At 43.4% G+C, this 19,102-nt stretch overlaps 1 protein-coding gene and 1 long non-coding RNA gene across 2 annotated transcripts in view; one reads left to right on the forward strand and one right to left on the reverse strand.

Annotated features, from left to right (window-relative positions):
• Positions 1-19,102, forward strand: part of HPSE2 (heparanase 2 (inactive)) — a 674,568-nt gene that overhangs the window by 650,324 nt on the left and 5,142 nt on the right. Inside the window, exon 11 of the mRNA XM_060641812.3 lies at positions 2,641-2,787. Coding sequence (XP_060497795.1) covers positions 2,641-2,787 — 147 coding nt within the window. The remainder of the gene's footprint in view (positions 1-2,640; positions 2,788-19,102) is intronic.
• Positions 1-19,102, reverse strand: part of LOC144613186 (uncharacterized) — a 365,982-nt gene that overhangs the window by 266,049 nt on the left and 80,831 nt on the right. The window lies entirely within an intron of this gene.

Consider the following 19,102-nt stretch of genomic DNA (forward strand, 5'->3'; position numbering starts at 1 on the left):
TTACTCTAAGCATGTGGTTTCCAAACCCAACTCATCTGCCAAATATCCTAAATATATATGTATATATCCTAGCCCCCATCACAAATGGATGGAATCAACATCTCCAGGATGAGCCCTGGTAACTGTATTATTAAAAAACAAAACAAAACAAAACAAAAGCAACCCAAGTTATCATGTTGACCTGCCCTTAGTCACTCAACTCTTCATTAGCACCTTTAGAAGCAGAGGTGAGTGACCCAGAGGGTAAGGGATGCTGTTTCTGCAAGGAATGATATTTTCCTCTGGGCAAAGTTGACTTAGAGTTTCTCTGAAATCCTCCTTTGAAGGCAGGACTGGGTCATTTCTTCTGTTTCCTCTCATTAACCCATCCAGATGGGGCCCTAGGGGACCCCTTAGAAACAAAGTCTTTTTTCCTACAAGAAAGAAGGAAATCATTATAGTTTTGTTGATACATGCTGGAAGGCTCTTGCATGTAGGCATACAGTTCTTCCAGGCTTCTGAACATCCTGTGCTGGTTTAAAAGGATTCCAAAATGTGAGTAGTTTTATAATCTTGGTCTAGGTAAACAGCAAAAGCAGAAATCAAAAAGATCGATAAATTTGACTACCTAACAGTTTTTAACTTTTTTTTTTTTTTTTTTTTTTGAGAGCTAGCACATACAAGTGCGGGAGGGTGAGAGGGAGAGAGAGAGAGATGATCCTAAACAGGCTCCATGCTCAGTGTGGACCCTGACGCAGGGCTCCATCCCACAACCCTGGGATCATGACCTGAGCTGAAATCAACAATAGGATACTTAACTGACTGAGCCACCCATGTGCCCCAAGTTTTTAACTTCTATACATCAAAATAAAATATAAACAAACTGAATTGGCCAAAGAAACCTGGGGAAAATTTTGCAACATACATGCAGACAAAGGATCACCATCTTTAGTAAATAGTTTTTATAAATTAATAGAAAATGAGCAAAGGACATGAATAGTCAGTTCACACGAGAGATGAAATGGCAAGCAGGCAAATGAAAATAATACTGCACCTCTGCACGAATGTTTTAAAAATACAAATTAATACAACATTGAGATCCCACTATCACCTCTCAGGTTGAGAAATGTGTTTTATTTTATTTTATTTTATTTTTAATGTTCATTCACTTTGGGGGGTAGGGGGAGCAGAGAGAGAGAGACAGAATCCAAAGCAGACTCCAGGCTCTGAGCTGTCAGCAGAGCCCAATGTAGGGCTCAAACTCACTCAAACTGTGAGATCATGACCTGAGCCAAAGTCAGACACTTAACCGACTGAGCCACCCAGGCGCCCGAGAAAGGTATTTTAAAATGTTAATATCCATTATTCTTAAGGGTATGAGGAAATGGGTGCACTTATAGATAGCTGCACAGAGCAAATTGGTATAAGCTTTCTAGAGAATTAACATCAATATTAGCAAAATGTGTGTATCAGTCAGGATGAGTGAGGTGATGCTATGATAATGGAGGACCCACAAATCTCCACGGCTTTCCATAAGGAAGTGTATTTCTCATTCATGCTACTTGTCTGCCTTGGCTCAGCTGTAGCTCTGCTCCACATCCTCCTCATTCCAGGATGCAGGTCAATAGAGTCACCTCTGTCATGAACATCGATGGTCTTGTGACACAGCAAAAACACATGGCAAAACACAGGCTGCCTCTTAAAGCTTATGCCCAAAGATTTTAACAGCACATTTTATTGGCCAAAGCCAATTGTGTAATCTCTAGGGTTCAACAGAGCAGGGACAAAAAATCTTCCCACAGGGAGGGGCATCACTGGAAATGAAGCAGAGATTTGGTTAAGAACCATACAATGTGCATTCCCCTTGACCTAACGTGCCCAACTTCCAGGATTGTATCCGAAATAATGGTGATATGCAAAAGTTTATATAATGGAATATGTAATTTGAAATGGCAAAAATTTGAAAACAATGTAAGTCCCCAAATGTAGGGGGTTAACTAAACAAATTATGTTACATTACTATGATTGAAGAATTTAGCATTCTTCTATAAGTATAGAAGGAAATACAATAACATAATAACATGGGAATATGTTTAAGATGTTCACAAAGTGAAGAAACAATATGGTCCCAATTAAATGAAAACTGAGAAATGTATATGTATGTGTGAAAGTACTCTGTAAATATTTGAATTAATATTGAATTAATAAAACAAAAAATACTGGAAGGATGTTTACCAAAATTTTATCATATCTCAAGATATTTGGATTATAGGATAATTTTCTTTTTCTTCTTTGTATGTCTTTGTATTTTTTCCTTTTTTTCTGCAATCGGCATGTTTTATTTTCATATTCAGAAAAAAGATATTTTGTTTTCTAAAATCATTTTAATACATTTAAACAAAAACAAAAAGAGTTTGGTGGGAAGCAGGTATCTTCTTTGCAGGAAGCCACAATAACAAGGCCTTCCTGTCTTTGAAGGTGTAGGTGACCAAGAGCTATAAAATAAGTGGCCTTTCCTGAGGCAGTCCTGTTTGGTGCAGTCTATAAATTATTTAGCAGTAACTAACTGACAACTTTATTTCCATCTATCCCTTCTCTCTCTCTCTCTCTCTCTCTCTCTCTCTCTCCCTCTCTCCCTCTCTCTCTCTCTCTCCTTCTCAGCCACAACTATGTTCGAGGGTCCATTACACTTTTTATCATCAACCTGCACCGATCAAGAAAGAAAATCAAACTGGCCGGGACCCTCCGGGACAAGCTCGTGCACCAGTATCTACTGCAGCCCTATGGACAGGAGGGCCTGAAGTCCAAGTAAGTGCAAACCTGGAAATAGCTTCAGAACAAGTGCAGCAGGAGCTGGGAGGGGAAGGAGCTAGAATTGCCCCTTTGGTGTTGCTAATTCATTTGGGGGCTCAGTGGAATGGAATCAGGGGACTGCTGACTCAAACCCCTCCCTGTCTCTAGGCTTAGATTCCTCAACCGTGGAGTCAAATGGTAAACACAATATTTCTTAACAAGGGCATTTTTGGTATCTGGGCAAGACAATTCATTATGAAAGGTAATCTCATTTCAAGCTACTTATTAGCATCCTTGGTCCCTGCCCACTAAATGCCAATAGCATCCCCTAGTCACGTGACAACCAAAAACTCTGATAGTTGAAAACCATGCCCCTTTCATCTGTAACATTCTGTCATGCTATAACTCCTTATTTGTCAGCATCTACAAACCTCATGGCATTAGAAGGAGGAGCACTGGACAAAGGGTTGAAAGTTCAGAGTTCAAGAGTCTGTTCTGCCCCTAAATGTATAACTTTAGATCCATCACCTCTTGGATCTCAGTTTCCTTATTTGAATGTTTGAAGAGAAATTATATTTTGAGGGCTCTGTGGTCCCTTCAAACTCTATAAATATATGATTCTGTGATACTCCCTACCTCCCTCCATCTCTGCCAGAGACTATTGACAACACTGACCTCTGCCAAGAGAAAACAGCTCTAGGCCACAGTGAGAAGAGCCTGGTCACAGGCAAGGCCACTTCAGCTCCCCGAGTAAGGCCTCCCAGGCAGGGTATGGGATGCTGTACAGACTGGGAGCATTCCTATTGCATTTTTAATGTTTACCAAGTTTAACAAAGCTGTAAACTTGGAGCAGGTGGCTTGCACTCCCACAGCTGCCCACAACTATTTGCGCTATAATTGTTCGCTGTTTCACTGCAACCTTGGTGGCTTGCATTTGGCTTCCAACTGTATGTGCAATGGGAACAAAACACAATCTGGGAAGTCACTTATTGAGTCTCTTCAGGCCACCCTAGATCTGTATTTTCAGTCTTGGTTCACATACTCGCTCTTTTCTTTGGCTACATGTCCATTGCATCTACTTTTCTTTCCTCTCAATCCTACCTGTATTAGGAGATTCTCTTGAGTATTTTATCCACTCTCTTTCTATTTCCCAGTAGTTCATGACCAGTGTGCTGAATTCCTGGTCTTCATCTCAGGCAGGAGAACCAGTTCTGGTCCCAGCTTCACTAAATAATTATTGACCTGGGCAGATCCTCTAATCCTAATCCCTTGGCCTCAGTGTTCTAATCTGCAAAATTCAAGTGTTGCTGTATATTTGGTAGGGTCCCTTCCAGCTCACAAATTCTCACCCTGGGTCTGATTTTCTGAGGACCATGAATATGTTCAAGTCTCCCACTGCCACTCACTAACGACCTGCAAAGTTACTTCTGGCAGAAGGGCTGACACCTCAGCAGTGATTGTGATATTCAGGGTCCAGTGGAGCCAGTGAGACTAGGAACTGAGCCTGCCCAGCGTTGGAAAGTCATGTGTACTGCGTGGAAGGAACTGGCCAAATGCTTTAGTCCAACAGGCCATTTGCTGGCTGTGTGTCCTTGCACAAGTTACATAATCTGCAAGTCTCAGTTTCTTCATCTCATGTGGAGAGGAGTAAATAAGGTAATCTATGTAAAGTTTCTGACACATAATAAGTGTGCAGTAAATGCCCATTGTGTTCCTTTTCCTCAACTCAGGACTCTAGTTTGTTGGGGAGGAAGAGGGAAAAAAATTGCTCTCTTTCTGACATCTCTAAGATGCTCTTCCAAAGCAGAGTCTTCTCAGTTTTTTAAGATAATATGTTGCTAAAACACCTGTTAAGATTATGATAAGAATGGTACAGATGGAAATCCATGAAACAGGAGGAGATGGTAGTCAGAGGGTAGGATCAGTTTATGAGCTTGTTCCCCCACCAACCGAGGGCACAAGCCTCCAACCCTGTTTACCCCACCCTAAGTCCCTACCTCCAGGATTATGAACCTGGCCACACCTTGGCCCTTCTGCTTGTTTCCATCCTTAAGAGTGATTGAAGCAACTCCCACTGGCTACTGATATCACATACATTCCAATTATGCCGTCTTGTGCCCCACCTTGTCACCACCTTGATGAGTTGTGTTACGGCTTTGTTGAGAATGTAGGAGGAATAGAGAAAAAGAGAATTTCATTCCACAGGAGTCCTGAAGAGGGATTTGGTAATGCCCACTGAGATCAAATAACAATGCCATGCAATTGAAAGAAGAGGGAACTGGACTCAGAAGGCCTGGATATGAATCCAGTTGCTACCATTTAACTGGGCAAACCTCGGCTCCCTTACCTGTCAGATGGGGGTTATTGTGAGAATCAAATTAGAGCATGTGGGTGAAATGAAACCTTCTACAAATGAAAATTTCACACACCCATGCACATGCATATGTATATAGGCATAAATACATGCACATACGATTTTACATATATCATATTAAAGAGAGTTTTGGACTGGGAGTTAAGAGAACTGGATTCCAGACCTAATCCTGCCACTACTTCCCTGTGAAAATTTGAGCCCTTCACTTAATGCTCTAAGCCTGTTTCTCTCCTGTAAACTACTGCTAATTTGGCACCTCTCCCATTCTAGACCTCAGTGGCTCTGACCCTGTGCTGTGCCATCCTGAACTGTTAGCTGACAGTAGGGGCTACCAGGTGCACACTCAGTGCCCCTAGTGCTCTGCTCCATAACTACAAATAAGTGCAAGAGCCTTCAGTAGTTCTGAGATAGGGGTCTCACAGGAAGGGTGTGGTTTTGGTGAAGCATACTCTGCAGGAGAGGATGAAAGGAAATGCAAGGAAGTGATTTCAGCCTTTGGTGTCTCCTTCTCTGTTTTATAAGCCTCGAGGGCCAGATTCTGTGTTCTGTGTCTGCTAATTCCTTGTTGCAGCCTGGAGCCATATTAGCTCAGAAGAGGATGGAAGGCTCTGGGAGCAGAGGAACCTGTGATTGCTCTTGTCTGGAGGAACCAGAAAGAGGATATGGAGCAAGTCAGTGTGCCATATAAGCCAGTTAGACTTTTTGGCCTGGGGTTTCAGGAGTAGAGAAATGCCAGCAAACTTTTATGATTGGTTGAAAACATGGGGTTATTCTCATTCTCTTGGAGCTGCCATCAGGACTGGGTATATTTGAAATCTCTGAAAAGATATTTCCACATGATCTTGGGGGTCAAGTACTGTCAGGTACTGGAAGCACCCTTAGGGCCACAATCAGGCATAGTCTAGGCATCCAAGTCCATAAATGAGGGTTCCTGTTTCTCATTTCAGTGAGTAAACCAATCATAGGACCTGCTACTCAAAGTCTTTAGGTGAGAGATAGTTAGTCTGAAGTCTTTAGGTGAGAGATAGTTCTCATTCTCAGAATCAGACAAAAGGTGGGTGCCCTCTACCCCATAGGATAGGAGAAGGGAAACTTAGAAAACTGAAGTGTGTACAAGAGAAGGGTATTCTGTGCCTGGAATACATATGCTTTAAAGATGGCTGAAGGAAATAGGGAGATTTAATTCAGAGAAGAAAAATAAGGTAAGTCATGAGGACTTTCTTCAGATATTTCAGGGATTAAGTGAAAGAAAACAGATTTAGCCTAGAATCCTCTAAAATGACAGCAAACCAGGAGTACAATTTAAAAGAGAAAGATTTCACCACAAAAAGAGCTCATTTTCCAAAGGCTTGCCTGGTCTGACTGAGGATGGGGTTTCTTAGGAGGTAGCCTATTACTCAGAGAGTGAGCGGCCATGGCCATCTCAGAGGTGCTCCAAGATTCTCACCCAGTGGGAGGTTGAGCTAAAAGAGTTCTGCTTCCCATTGAACTCTAAAATTCAATTATTCTCTTCCATTCTCCTTCCCCCACTCCCACTTCACTTTTGGAGCCTGTTGTCTCCATGGTCACCAGCCAAGTATCTTCCTCAGGCCACTAAAAGGCCACACAAAGAGCCTGTGCTATAAGAGGGAGTGGCAGTAATATTTTCTCCAGAAAATCTCCAGCTGCAAGTCCATCCTCTGTCCTGTTCCCTGGTTTCTCACCTTTCTGAGAGAAAGACTGACCATTTACACCCAAAACAATATTAGTTCCCATTCTGGATAAGTCAGAGAGCACCTTTGGGGCATCTCTGTCACCCACAAAGGAGAGAATCTGCCCAGTGCCCCATGTGCACACAAAGCAGTAAACATTGTCCTCTAGAGAATTATTTCTACCCAAGACATAAATATCGCTAATGTCTTTCAACAAACAGGGAAGCAACATGAAGTTGGGCCAAAGAAGTCAACTTATATCAAAAAGCAGGACTCATGTTTTTAGGGAAAAGTCAAACCAAGAACAGGTGTTTGGTCACATCCCAGTGCCCTGCCCTATGTATCTTGTTCAATTCCAATTTGAAGGGGAAACTATCCAAAAATTAGAAAAGAAAGAAGCAACTTTCATCACATTGAGTATTGTATTCCAACACAGAAACCTAAGGGAATCAGTAGATGTAAAGAATCTTGGGAAGAATGACATTTTGAAGTGATCTGGTTCATTCTCCATACCCTTAGATAGATAGTCTGTGGCAAAGCCAACTAGACTAGAGGATGCTCTAGGTTTGAAGACCTCTGGGGAAGGAGTGCCCACAATTTCAGTCTTGTCTGAACACTTAATTTTATAAGAACACTGTGGCCTACTGTAGCTTGGACTTTATAGATAAAAATAAATGGTTTTAATAGCCATTATGTCATTTGACATTCTGAAGAGCCCCATGAAGAAAATTGAACAATTCCTGCCTCCCTCGTACTTTAGAGTTGAAGAAAACAAGTCTTAGAGCATTAAGTGACTTATTCAAGAGTCACACAACTATTGGGGCACCTGGGTAGCTCAGTTAGTTAAGTGTCCAACATGGGCTCGGGTCATGATCTCATGGCTTGGCTACTGAGTTCGAGTCCTGCCTGCTTGCAGTCTCTCACAAAACTAAATAAACATTAAAAAAAAAGAGAGAGAGAGAGAGAGTCACACAACTATTAAGTGATAGAGCTAGAAAGTATCTAGCACCCCATTTTCCTGGCCCCAAATCCAGTGCACCTTCCTCAATTCTGTGCTACCCCAACAGTCCAGCAATATAAAATTGTAATGACATACTGACAAATACTCAGTACAGATAACCCTGTCACAATACTGTTTGGTTTCATTTCATCGTAGGCTCTTCACAGAATGGATGTGAAGAGTATCAGGTTACTCAACAATATTCTCTTTCCTAGGCTAATTCATCCCAGTTCTGTCAACTTTTCTTCACAAGTCCTAATTTCAGAGCCTTCTTGAAAATTTTTCTCTGAGCTGCTTCTAAGATACTTTTTCCTAGTCATAGAATATTTTTTAATTCAAATTTCATTGGATTTTCTTGAGAGAGAGAGGGAGAGAGGGCTGGGGAGGGGCAGAGAGAGAGAGAGAGAGAGAGAGAGGGATAGAATCCCAAGCAGGCTCTGTGCCATCAACACAGAGCCCAATTTGGGGCTTAAACCCATGAATTGTGAGATCATGACCTGAGCTGAAATCAGGAATTGAACTCTTAACCAACTGAGCTACCCAGGTGCCCCTCCCCCAGTCATAGAATTTTGATAAAGCTATTTTTTTTTCTCAGCCAAATTGGGGAATTCCCTTGTTTCTTCTATGCTCTTATCAAACAAAAGGATTATTAAATGCCAGCAGTAACTATAAATTGCCTTAATTTGGGGCCTATAAAAATTAGTCTTGACTTATTATATTCTGACCCCATACACATAGGCACCTCTAGCTAGCTCCACTTCACCTAATGGAACACAAGCCCAGAAGTACATCTCTGAGGTAAAGATGCTGACATGTGAGCCTTCACATCTATCTTCGTCCATTCATCACCTTTTATTGAGATCCTACTTTGTTCCAGACATAACTTGTTCCCCTTCAGCAGTCTAACCTGCCTCAGGAATCCCAAGTAGACAAATCAGGGGGAAAAGTCTGAACATAAAGTTCAATGCAAATTCTCTCTCTCAGAATATCTCCTGATCTTCCTAATGCCAACCTACATCATCAATAGCCTTCAAGAACTATTTAATATGGGGTGTTTGGGGGAGGGGGAAGGGGATTTTGAGGTCCCTGTCCTAAAGGAGTTCATCTCTCTTACTAGAAACAAACAACTAACAGGAAGCATGGGTGGCACATGAGAGAGGTGTAGAGTATTTCTGCTTTGGGGCTAGTAGGTTCCATATTAAATGTTTAAATTTCCTATCTGCATGAGCCTCTCCTTCAGCTGCCGTGATTTTAGCTGAAAGAAACTTAACACTCCTATGAACCCAGAATCTTATTGCCTATTCTGTAAAGAAATTAACATCTTTTTTTTTCTTTTTCTACATACTGCTTATTTTTTCCATCTCTTCGGGATATGACTTTTGCTTTGATTTCACCCTCATTAAATCCTATATCAAAGAAAAACATTGGCATCTAACTGCTTGCCTTTAGAAGGGTGTCATTTGATGTTAGCCAAACAGAATAGTTCTGAAAATACTCAAGTTGACTCCCAGGTGCTGAGACTTTTAAAAATATCTTCATGTCCCTGTTGGAACAGACCACATTACGATACTTCATCTCCAGATTCAGAGCTTGGCGAGTGTGAGGGTTGAACTAGCTACCACCTGACCTATCACAATCTCTCTCTAATGATGACTAGAAGTGCCACATCTATTTTTGGATATGGACAGATCTGGTAAAAGGAGCTTTGGGAAAAGTCTTAACCCTAAGAATTCTATACCAAGACTTCACCCACACACTCAGAAACAAAACCTGAAGACCTGCTTTCTGGGACCAAAGGGCCATTCATTATTCCACTTACCTCAGCGGACTCGAGACATCTAAGTGTTGAATTTCTATACTGTTGCTGTTAGTTGGTACCTGGAGTTTTTGAACTCTGTTCAACCAGATGTACTCCCTGCAGGTTTCCATTATCTCCACTTGCCTGGGATCATTTAAATTAGTTTCTTCTTAAAATAAACCACTCTATGAAAGTTCTGCAGTTATTAAAAGATGACTTTATAGAGGAAAAATTTGGAAATACTCTTTGAGATCAAGAAGTTTCCTCTATAACGTCCCTGACAGAAAGCCTGTCAGCTTCTGTTTATTGAGACTGCTCATGTCATGAGTCAGCCCACTCTGGGACTAGACAGTTCTGATTGTAGGAAAGATCCTCCTTGTATGTGGCCAGAGGGTGTTTTCTTCCCATTTCTACCCTTGCTTTGGAAAAATTAAGCAGAGTAAATCTATACCTTCTTCATAACGGTTTTTCAAGGTCTCCCTGTAGAGTTCTAGCCTCCAAGCAAACACTCAACTCTTTCAACAATTCTTCAAATGACCTGGTTTCCAGACTGCTCACCTTAGAACCCACTGAGCTATAGAACCTTATCTCCTATAATTAGCTCTTCAATGTTCTTACCTCAGACAAGCTTAGTTGTGGAGGTCTGAGAAGGAGTAGGAAATGTGAGCATTTTGTTATTTCGGATATACCTCACCAACACAGAACAGTATTATTTTTAAATTGTTGCCAACTTCATAATGAAAAATATATTCTCATCTTCATTTGTATCTTTGAGTATTATTAGTAAGCTTGAAAGTTTTTCATGTCTCTTAGTTTTTCTTTTATTAATTTTCTATGTCTTTTGCTTATTTTTCATTTGGGTTATTATCTGTTTGTTAATTATTTGTAAGTTTTTTCTAACATAAGGCAGTTTTCCCTTTGCTAACTATCACATATGTTAAATATTTTCCCCAGTACTTTATTTGCTGTCTTTCCAACTATTTCAGTTTTAGGGTATTATCTTGACATACAGAAGTATTCCCTTTTTATATAGTTAAATCCATATATCTTTTGCTTTGTGGTTTCTTCCTTTCCATTTATATGTCTATGTATTTATGTTCCTAGAATCAGATGAATATGTATCTTTCTTCTAGTTTCTTTTTTTGTTTCATTTTTTATATGTACTTTTTTAATGCCTTTGGAATTTGTTTTGATGTTCTATAAGAGGTAAGAACCATCAATAGTGCTGTTCAAGCTGAAAGTGTGTGAGGAAAGCTATTAACCCACACAGGTGCTGGTTTTAAAAAGTCAGAAAAAAAGAGGATCCCTTTTTTAAATGCAAGCATTAGAATGGAGCACAATGTTTTTCTTTTTCAATGTTAAACGCAGAGTTCATTATCTGTGCAAATGCTTCATCTGATTCGGTTCTTAATTCCTCTCGTAAAGTGCGACGTGCACACTTCTGTGCTGTGTTTTGAGGAACATGTTCATCTCACTAGTGTGCACACTAGTTTCCCCTGTAGCACACACTAGAGGGAAACATGAAATGAAGCAGTTCTTTTGAAATAGCAAAAATGCTCACTTCAGACTGTTAAAAAAAAATTGCCTTTGAAAAGTTCACATCTGACTTTTAGGATAAAAAACCAGGGCCTGTTGACACGGTACTCCAAAACAGTGAGAAAAGCTCTTTTTATTCACAATAAACTCGGAACGTAATGGTTAGAAAGCTGTGTGATTCCCCTCCACCCCCAGCTGCAAACATATCCCCACTCTTCCTTCTACCCCTGGTGCTCAGCCGTGGCTGCACTTGGAATCACCTGAGAGCTTTAAAAACCCCAATGCCCAAGCCACACCCCAGACCAATTAAACCAAAATCTCTGGCCTGGGACCCAGGCACTAGTAGTTTTTAAAGCTCTCCATGTGATTCAAATATGTGGCCAAGGTCGAGAACCACTGTCCCTCTAGAAAAATACTGGAGCAAAATCCCAGCTGATTTGCATCTTTGATTTCACCCAGATTCTATTCTTCATTTAGGCACTAAGCCATTTTGCCAAAGGTGTGAACATGCCATGAGCCCCCGGGAGTTGTCTATGACTAAGTAGAAGGATGTGTACGGTTCCCCAAAGGTTTTATTGTTTGTTTTGTTTGAACTCCCAGATTAGTAATGTACAGATCACTGTGCAGATTAGAGGATTATAAAATGCTTTTATACTTTACAGTGACTTGACATCTTAAACCAAGATGTTTAGGAATTCAGGGTTTTCACTTTGCGCTCGGGGTTATTTTCTGAGAGTTTTTCATTTGCCCTCGGCTCCAGAATACATTTTCTTGCAGCCCACTCCCAGCAGCTGGGATCTCTGCACAGCTGCCCATCAAGGCTGTGGTCTCCCCTCCCCACCTTCGCTCACTTGGGGACTCTGGCTGCAGGCAGAGATTTCCATTCTGTTCCAGATAACCCAGATGAAACACTGGTAAATGAGCACCTTAGGCTAAAGCTCACGTTTCCAAGCAGTCGATTCTAAACTGAGGGGCAAGGAAGCAGAATATGAAGGCAGTTCCACTGGACTGAGAAGAAATGGCCCTTGTCTTCTCCCTTCTCCCCACCCTCCAGAGGCTGTGGTTTGGGGGACAGATGAGACATAGGAAACTGAAAAGTCTTAATCTAGCTCATCCCTGTGGCAGGGCCTGGGCCCTGAATCAGGATTTCTTTGGCTGCCAAGCATCAGGAACATGTGGCTCATTCCAGAATAGGCGCATGGAGCACCGAACTATGGACCAGCTGCGGAAAACACCAATAGTCACTTGGCAGACTACCTCTTCTCTGCTCATCTTTGCAAGAATGATTCAGAGTCACCGCACACTTTGCATTTTGACATCTGTGGGCCCTGGAACAGAGCCTGTGACACCTGGAATGTCCCATTTTTCACTTTTGAGGGTGCACCAGTGCACCTGATATTACAGGGAACACTTTATCAAAATCCCATAAAACTGAGATATTTATCCCCTTGATTTAACATATTTGAATAGGTATCCAGGGAGCTGTGACTTTAGAATGATGGAACTAATTCGGGGTGTGGCTTATGGACTTGATCTCATACTTTTACATACGGAAAACCCATCTGTGCACATGTGCATGTGCGTGCACACACAACTACACATGCACACACCTGCCCTCCTGACTCTCTTCATCTCACCTGCAGACTGCCCGTAAAGGGTACACTTCTCACCCCCACACTGGCTCTTCCAGCTCTACACAGCTAGGGCTCGGGGAACCTGGTCTCTTGCCACAGAGGAGACTAAGACAAGAAGATAAGGCAGACTACAAGAGGGTAAATATAGCAGAGGGGAGTGTAAGGAAGGGAGAGATGAATTCTGACCTGGCAATCTGGGAAGTCCTCAAGGCTGAGGCCCATTAAGCAGGAGCTGGAAGGATGAGCCATACATCTAGGAAACACTAGACAGAAGGAGATTCCAGACAGTGGGATGAGCTTACTAAAGAGTCAGAAGTATAAAAGTTCAAGGACCATTTTATTTGAAAGGGGTGGGTGGTAGCAAATCATCTTACATGACTGGAATACTTTGTAGGGTGAGGGGAAGGGCCACAAAAATATAATAGAGCCAGAACGCAGACCTCAAAATCCAGGCCGAGAAGTGTGATTTTCCTCATCTCTCTCCTTGTATAATGTGTTAATTATGGTGTGTCTGACCATGCATTTGCATGTTTCTGGGCTTTCTGTCTTCACGGGTAAGGTTAGGACTACGCCTGCTACAATTGAATTTGTACATTGCAGAGAACAGTAGGGATATGAATAATGCCCCTTACACACCACTCATGAACGTCAGAGATCATGGCACTGATTCTTTACAACAGGAAGGGAACCAAGTTAACCACATATTAAAGTCTCCCCATAGTTTTTATAGCCGGTTCCTATTGTGTCCTGTGGTTTGAGTGTGATATGCCTATGACATGGAGCTTTGAGATGGTCACAGAGTCAGATTTTCTTCCCAAAGTGCCCCCAGATGATTTGCTCATCTGTTGGGAATTAACAATATCAGTATAAATCCAGGTTCCTTAGCTGGTCTCTCATCTTGTCTGCCAAATGTGCTAAGTTATTTTAAGCCATTAGAAGCACGTGGTAGAATCCCATTACGGCTTGGACCATTATTACACAGACTTGGATAGAACACAGATCAAATCATGACCCCCAAACCTGACTGCAAACAGGAAAAGCCTATATCTCTAACAACTCACCTATAAAATCCCCTAGCTCTTCTTGCGTAAAGAAGTCCCAGTGTTTGCTCAGTGATACAGAAGCCAGATCAAAACTCCTCACTGTTTCAGTAGACCCCTCAAAGAACAGAATGAAGGGCAAATGATCATATCAACCTCAAAACGCCTCAGTGGCCAGGAACTTCATTATATGATGTGGGCTTTGGGGGGCATGAGGGAAACAGGAAGTTTTCGTCTCCATTTGCTCTCTCTCTTACAGTCTCCTGTAACTAACACTAGAGAAAGAGATTGGAGTGTCCAGTCAGGAGAACTCCTTAGAGAGGTTGACTGGGTGGAACTCAACAAACATTAATTAGAATGACTCTCAGAAGCAAGAAGGCACCAAACCACATGCTACTGAACAGTAGGATGAGAACAGTTGGGTCTAGCATGCAAAATGACTCCAGCACACAGATAAAACAAAGCTGAGAAGGACGCGTGCTAAAGAGGGAGCCGCAGATAACGGGCCTCTCTTCCAGCTGGGACTATCAAATAAGGCGCCGTGAAGGAGGCCACATCCAATGGCGGTTGGAGGGAAGAGTGGACTTTTTGACAGATTCTACCACATTCCAGGCAAGGCAAAAAGCAAGCAGGAGGAAAGCTTCAGGGCACACTTGAAAGTAATCCTCCCTAGAACCCCTCAGGCAGGAGCACCCCCCAGAGAGGGTAATGAGCATCCTTCAGCCTTTGCTCCAGCGGGCAAGTGAGATGGGGTGACACCAGCCTGCGGCACTCCTGAGCAGCCCTCATCAGCGGGGTAGCGATCACTCATGGCCATTTCAAAGGAACTTCCTTTCTAAGCTACCCCAGATGCACAGCCGCGCCTGGAGCAGGGGAGAGAGGAGCAAGGCCCCTCTGTCCTCGAACTTCCAGGCTCTAACCTGCCCCTGACCCGGAGAAGGGCAGGGCAGCTGCGCATACCAGCTTCCTAACTCAGCGAGGGGGCCGCGAGGGGGGCAGCTGGGCCTCGGGGGCCTGTAAAGCGCACACAGGTGCGCGGCAGGCGGGGAGGCCGGGGCGCCGGGAACCCGGCCGGGAGAGTGGGGCGCCGGGTCGCGCGGGCGCCGCCAGCCCCGCACCTGCGCGGACCCCCTCCCTGCACACTGGCGGAGAAGCCCGCACCCCGGCGGGAATCGAAGCCCGGATGCGCATGATTCCTTAATATTGGCCACATTCGGGTGGGCCCCTTGCCAAGTGGACCGCAACGAAGTTTTTGTTGGGATGTGATTGACCCTGTGGTTTCTTCCTCCGGGAGGCCAAACGCTCGGGGCCCTGCGGGGACGGAGTGCCGGCTGTCGCGGCTACGCTCAGGCTCTGGCTTCCCCGGAGCCACTGCAGAGTCGGCTCTCCCTCACTGTTGTGTGGAGCAAGAGTGCCCTCTAGTGGCGCCCAGGGGAGTACTCTGTAACGAGAGTCCGGCTTGGAGGTGGGAGGGTAGTAAGGAGCAAGCAGAGCTGGTGCCCACTCTCCAACACACACTCGGATTCTTACACATTCTCCTTCCTCTCCCTCCTTCCTCCTTCTCCCCTGGCCGCCACTCCTTCTTTCCCGCCTTCCCCCTCTCTCATGGTTTAACGATCCAGAAACTGAGACCAGAAGGGACTGTTCACATGTTCAGGCCTGTGCCTTTCATTCCGCAAGTCTGCAAGTCTGCAAGACTCCGGTCTCTGGCCCTCCAGTCCAGTATCTTTTCTTTCTAGGTTCGTCTGCCGGCATATTTATATCCAATCCTTCTATTGAGTACCTGCTATGTAAGTTGGTGTAGGAAAAGTGCAGGGATGAACAGGACAGACACATGGTCTTCTGTCTAGTGGACTGATAAGCAGTCAGCAATGCCAGTACCCTGTGATGAGGGCAGAGACCCAAGAAGTATGGGGTAGCACTTTGGAGCAGCACCTGACCTGAGGGACAGATGGGAGGAGTTAGCCAGGAAAAGGAAGATGGAAGTGGGAGGGAGTAGAAGGCTCCAGGCAGCAGGAACAACATGTCCACAAATTCTGAGATCAGAGATTTGTTTGGAGAAATTGCAGCATGGAATGAGAGGAGGTGGTGGGAGTGGGGAGCTGGAATGGGCAGGGACTAGGGCGAGCCTCTCTAAGGGGCTGGAGAAGTGGGTAAAAGGCTTTGCTTACGGGGTCTTGTAAAGGTGTTGGACAGTGTTTTAAGATCAGCAGGGAGCTACTGAACCCTAGGTAGGTGAATGTCATGATCACAGTTCTATTTGTGCAGGATCATTCTGAGTTTGACATTAAACACTGCCTCAAGCTAGATGTTAGGCTCTGGACAACCACCTAAAAAAAAGACTGGAGGAACCTTAGGTTTCATCTAGTCTGTCTTACACATGGAGAGAAGAGAAGACAAATCAATCCCTCAAAGTAGCTGAGGCAGAACGATTATCTCTAAGTCCCTTCACCTCCCACTCAAGGTCCCAAGTATACCTGCCAGAAGCATACACAGCTCCCAAGCCTGCTCCCAATAATACACAGGCTCCCCCAGCCTCTGCCCCCACAAAAGGTCAGCCAGGGCCAGGCCAGAGTCTAGCAATCTTCATATATCTTCAAGACTGGCAAGGGGTATGCTCACTAGACCTGCTTCTCTGGGACCTCAGAATAGTTGAAAGCTTGCTTCTGTATCCAGGGCCAGTGAGAAACAGGGCAAGACATGATGACCAGAAACTGTAGACAGGTGGTGGGGGGGAAGGAGGGTGACCTGGGCAAGGGGCTCCCATAGAGACCTGGAGAGCAGAGGGCTTGACTCCACACTGACACATTGAATCCCATTTCAAATAACATGCAAAATAAAGAAAACAAATTTAGGAATTGAAAAGTAACTCAGACTTTGTAAAAACAGATGGTGATAAAATGCAGTTGTCCTAATATTTGGATAATTTAAATGCCTTCAGCAGCTAGGGAATTAAGAAAAATAATTCAACATAGGCCGGATCATTTAGCATTTGGTTTGAAAAGTCATGAGCAGTAAAGGAGGTCCCAAAGTATGATGGAAATATGATAAGGAAAGGTTTTGAAATAAAAAAAACATGATCTTGGTGAGTGCCATCTGGAATTGGAGCACCACACAAAATAGTAGAGAGAGGTGTCAGAGGACTGAATTTGAGACCTAGCTTAGCCACCTATTAGCTATGTGACCTTGCCCAGACCACTTAACCTCTCTGACCTCACCTCAATAATAAAGTTACAATAATAATAATAATAACTGCCCCATGTACTTCACAGGGCTCTTTAGCAATCTCGAGGGAGCATTGCAAATCTCACTCCTACCACTTACTGGCTGTGTAACTTAGTTGAGGCACCTCTAAGCGTTGATTTCCTCATGGATAATATAGGGATACTAACCCCCGCCTTAGTTAGTCATTGGAAGGACTAAATGCAACAGTCAAAGGAAATCATAACAAAATGCCTTTTACATAGACCTTGTGTACTAATCAGTGACTTTCATCATCAATGTGATTGTTTTTAAACTTACAAATTTTTCACAAAAATGAAAGATTATTGTAATATTTAGCATAATGTGACTTCATTGGGTAACAGGATAATTATTAAAAGAAAAATGTAAGCAGGAAAAATAGAATGGAGGTGGTAAAGCACATGGTCTCTCTTTATAATGGAGGGACTTTATAGATGAGGATGTATGGGGACTCAGGGTCTCAGGAAATTAACTCATGTTGGCTTAGCTAAGAGATGGTCATATAGATCTTTTTTAAGGATAAAAAATACTATCCATGATCAATGGCCTCATGTCAGGTTGGGATAAGTTATCTGGTGAATGACTGAGAATCAGCGATAATTCAGGTCTTATCTAACATCTCCAGAACCACTGAGAGTGAGAGTAATTGGTAGGTTAATGAAATCTGTGAAGACACTCCACGAACCTCCAGGGAGCCTCTCTCAAGCTGGAGAAACTCCACCCCAGAAGATCAGAAGTAATGCAAAAGAGCCTCAGAGCTCATTCACTTGTCCCAAAATATTTTGTCCCTCTATGCCAACCACCTTGTTAGGCACCAAGGATTTAGGGGTGAAAGACGTGATCCCTTTCCTAACCAAGCTCACAGCCCAGTGAGGGAGAGAGTAAGACACTACAGTTCAGTGAGATGGTTATTGAGAAGTTTGGGATACACAAAAGTCCAGAGTTCGGGCTTCTGCCCAGCCCAGGGATCAGAGAAGGTTCCCCAGGGGGGAAAACACGTGAGGAGTTCTGCAAGGACCCAGTGTGGTTAGTCTAACAGGGGAGGAGGGTGGGCTGTGCTCCAGGAGGAAGGGGCACCACATACGTGGGACTGCAGGGTGTTGAATTCAGTCACTCCAAGTGAGGACGTAGGCTTTGCAAAGGACTAGGGTTCCTCTGTGATGTCGGCACATGTCATGGCCCTGCCCCATTATAGTTAGTGTCCTTTTAAATCTCTTGCTTGAAAAAAGCACATCATGTCCCCCTCCTCCCAACAAAAAGTCTGTTAGGAATTTTATAACAATTTTAAATGAACTTGTGTCTTATTAATCCCAAATGTACTGATATTTACATTTGCAAAATATTTACTATACTTTCAAATGAAGTTGTGTACTTTATTCCCAATTGTAAGTGGGAACTTACACACCCAAATGTGTCTACTTACATTTTCATTTGAGAAATATGTATTTCGTTTATGTGCAAGACTTAACTATCTTTTCATTGTGAAACAATCTTTATTCATGATTATAACTGCCAACTCAGCCCATACCCACCCCCTGAGGTCAGTGAGCCACAGTTAACAGGGGAGTAAGGGGTGCTGGCAGGATCTGAGACTGAAGAGCTAGCCAGAGCTAGGCCTCATTGTCCATGTGAAAGCAGAAGGGATGGGGAGATGCCGGAGAGGTTAAAGCAGTGACAGCAATTGATTGCTCTGTCAGCACTGTGGCAGGCAGCAGGAGGAAGGCGAGGCAGGGGGCAAAGAGATGGGTTACGTGGCAAGTTCTGAACTAGAATAGTAGCAGTGCAGGGAGAGAAAGCAGATATGAAAAATATTAAAAGGTAGAATTGATTGGACTCAATGCCCCTGACAGAGAATTGGGGGTGAAGTCCCAGATGCCCAGCTTTCTGGCTTAGGTAATTGGATAGATGGTGTTACCAATACAAAAAAGGCAGAGAAAAGGACAGGGTTTGAGGAGAAGATTTTGAGTTTGGACGTAGAGACTTTGAAGTTCCTGTGGGACAGCCAACGGGAGAT

This window comes from Panthera onca, chromosome D2, assembly GCF_046562875.1.
Source record: "Panthera onca isolate mPanOnc1 chromosome D2, mPanOnc1 haplotype 2, whole genome shotgun sequence".
Lineage (NCBI taxonomy): Eukaryota > Metazoa > Chordata > Mammalia > Carnivora > Felidae > Panthera > Panthera onca.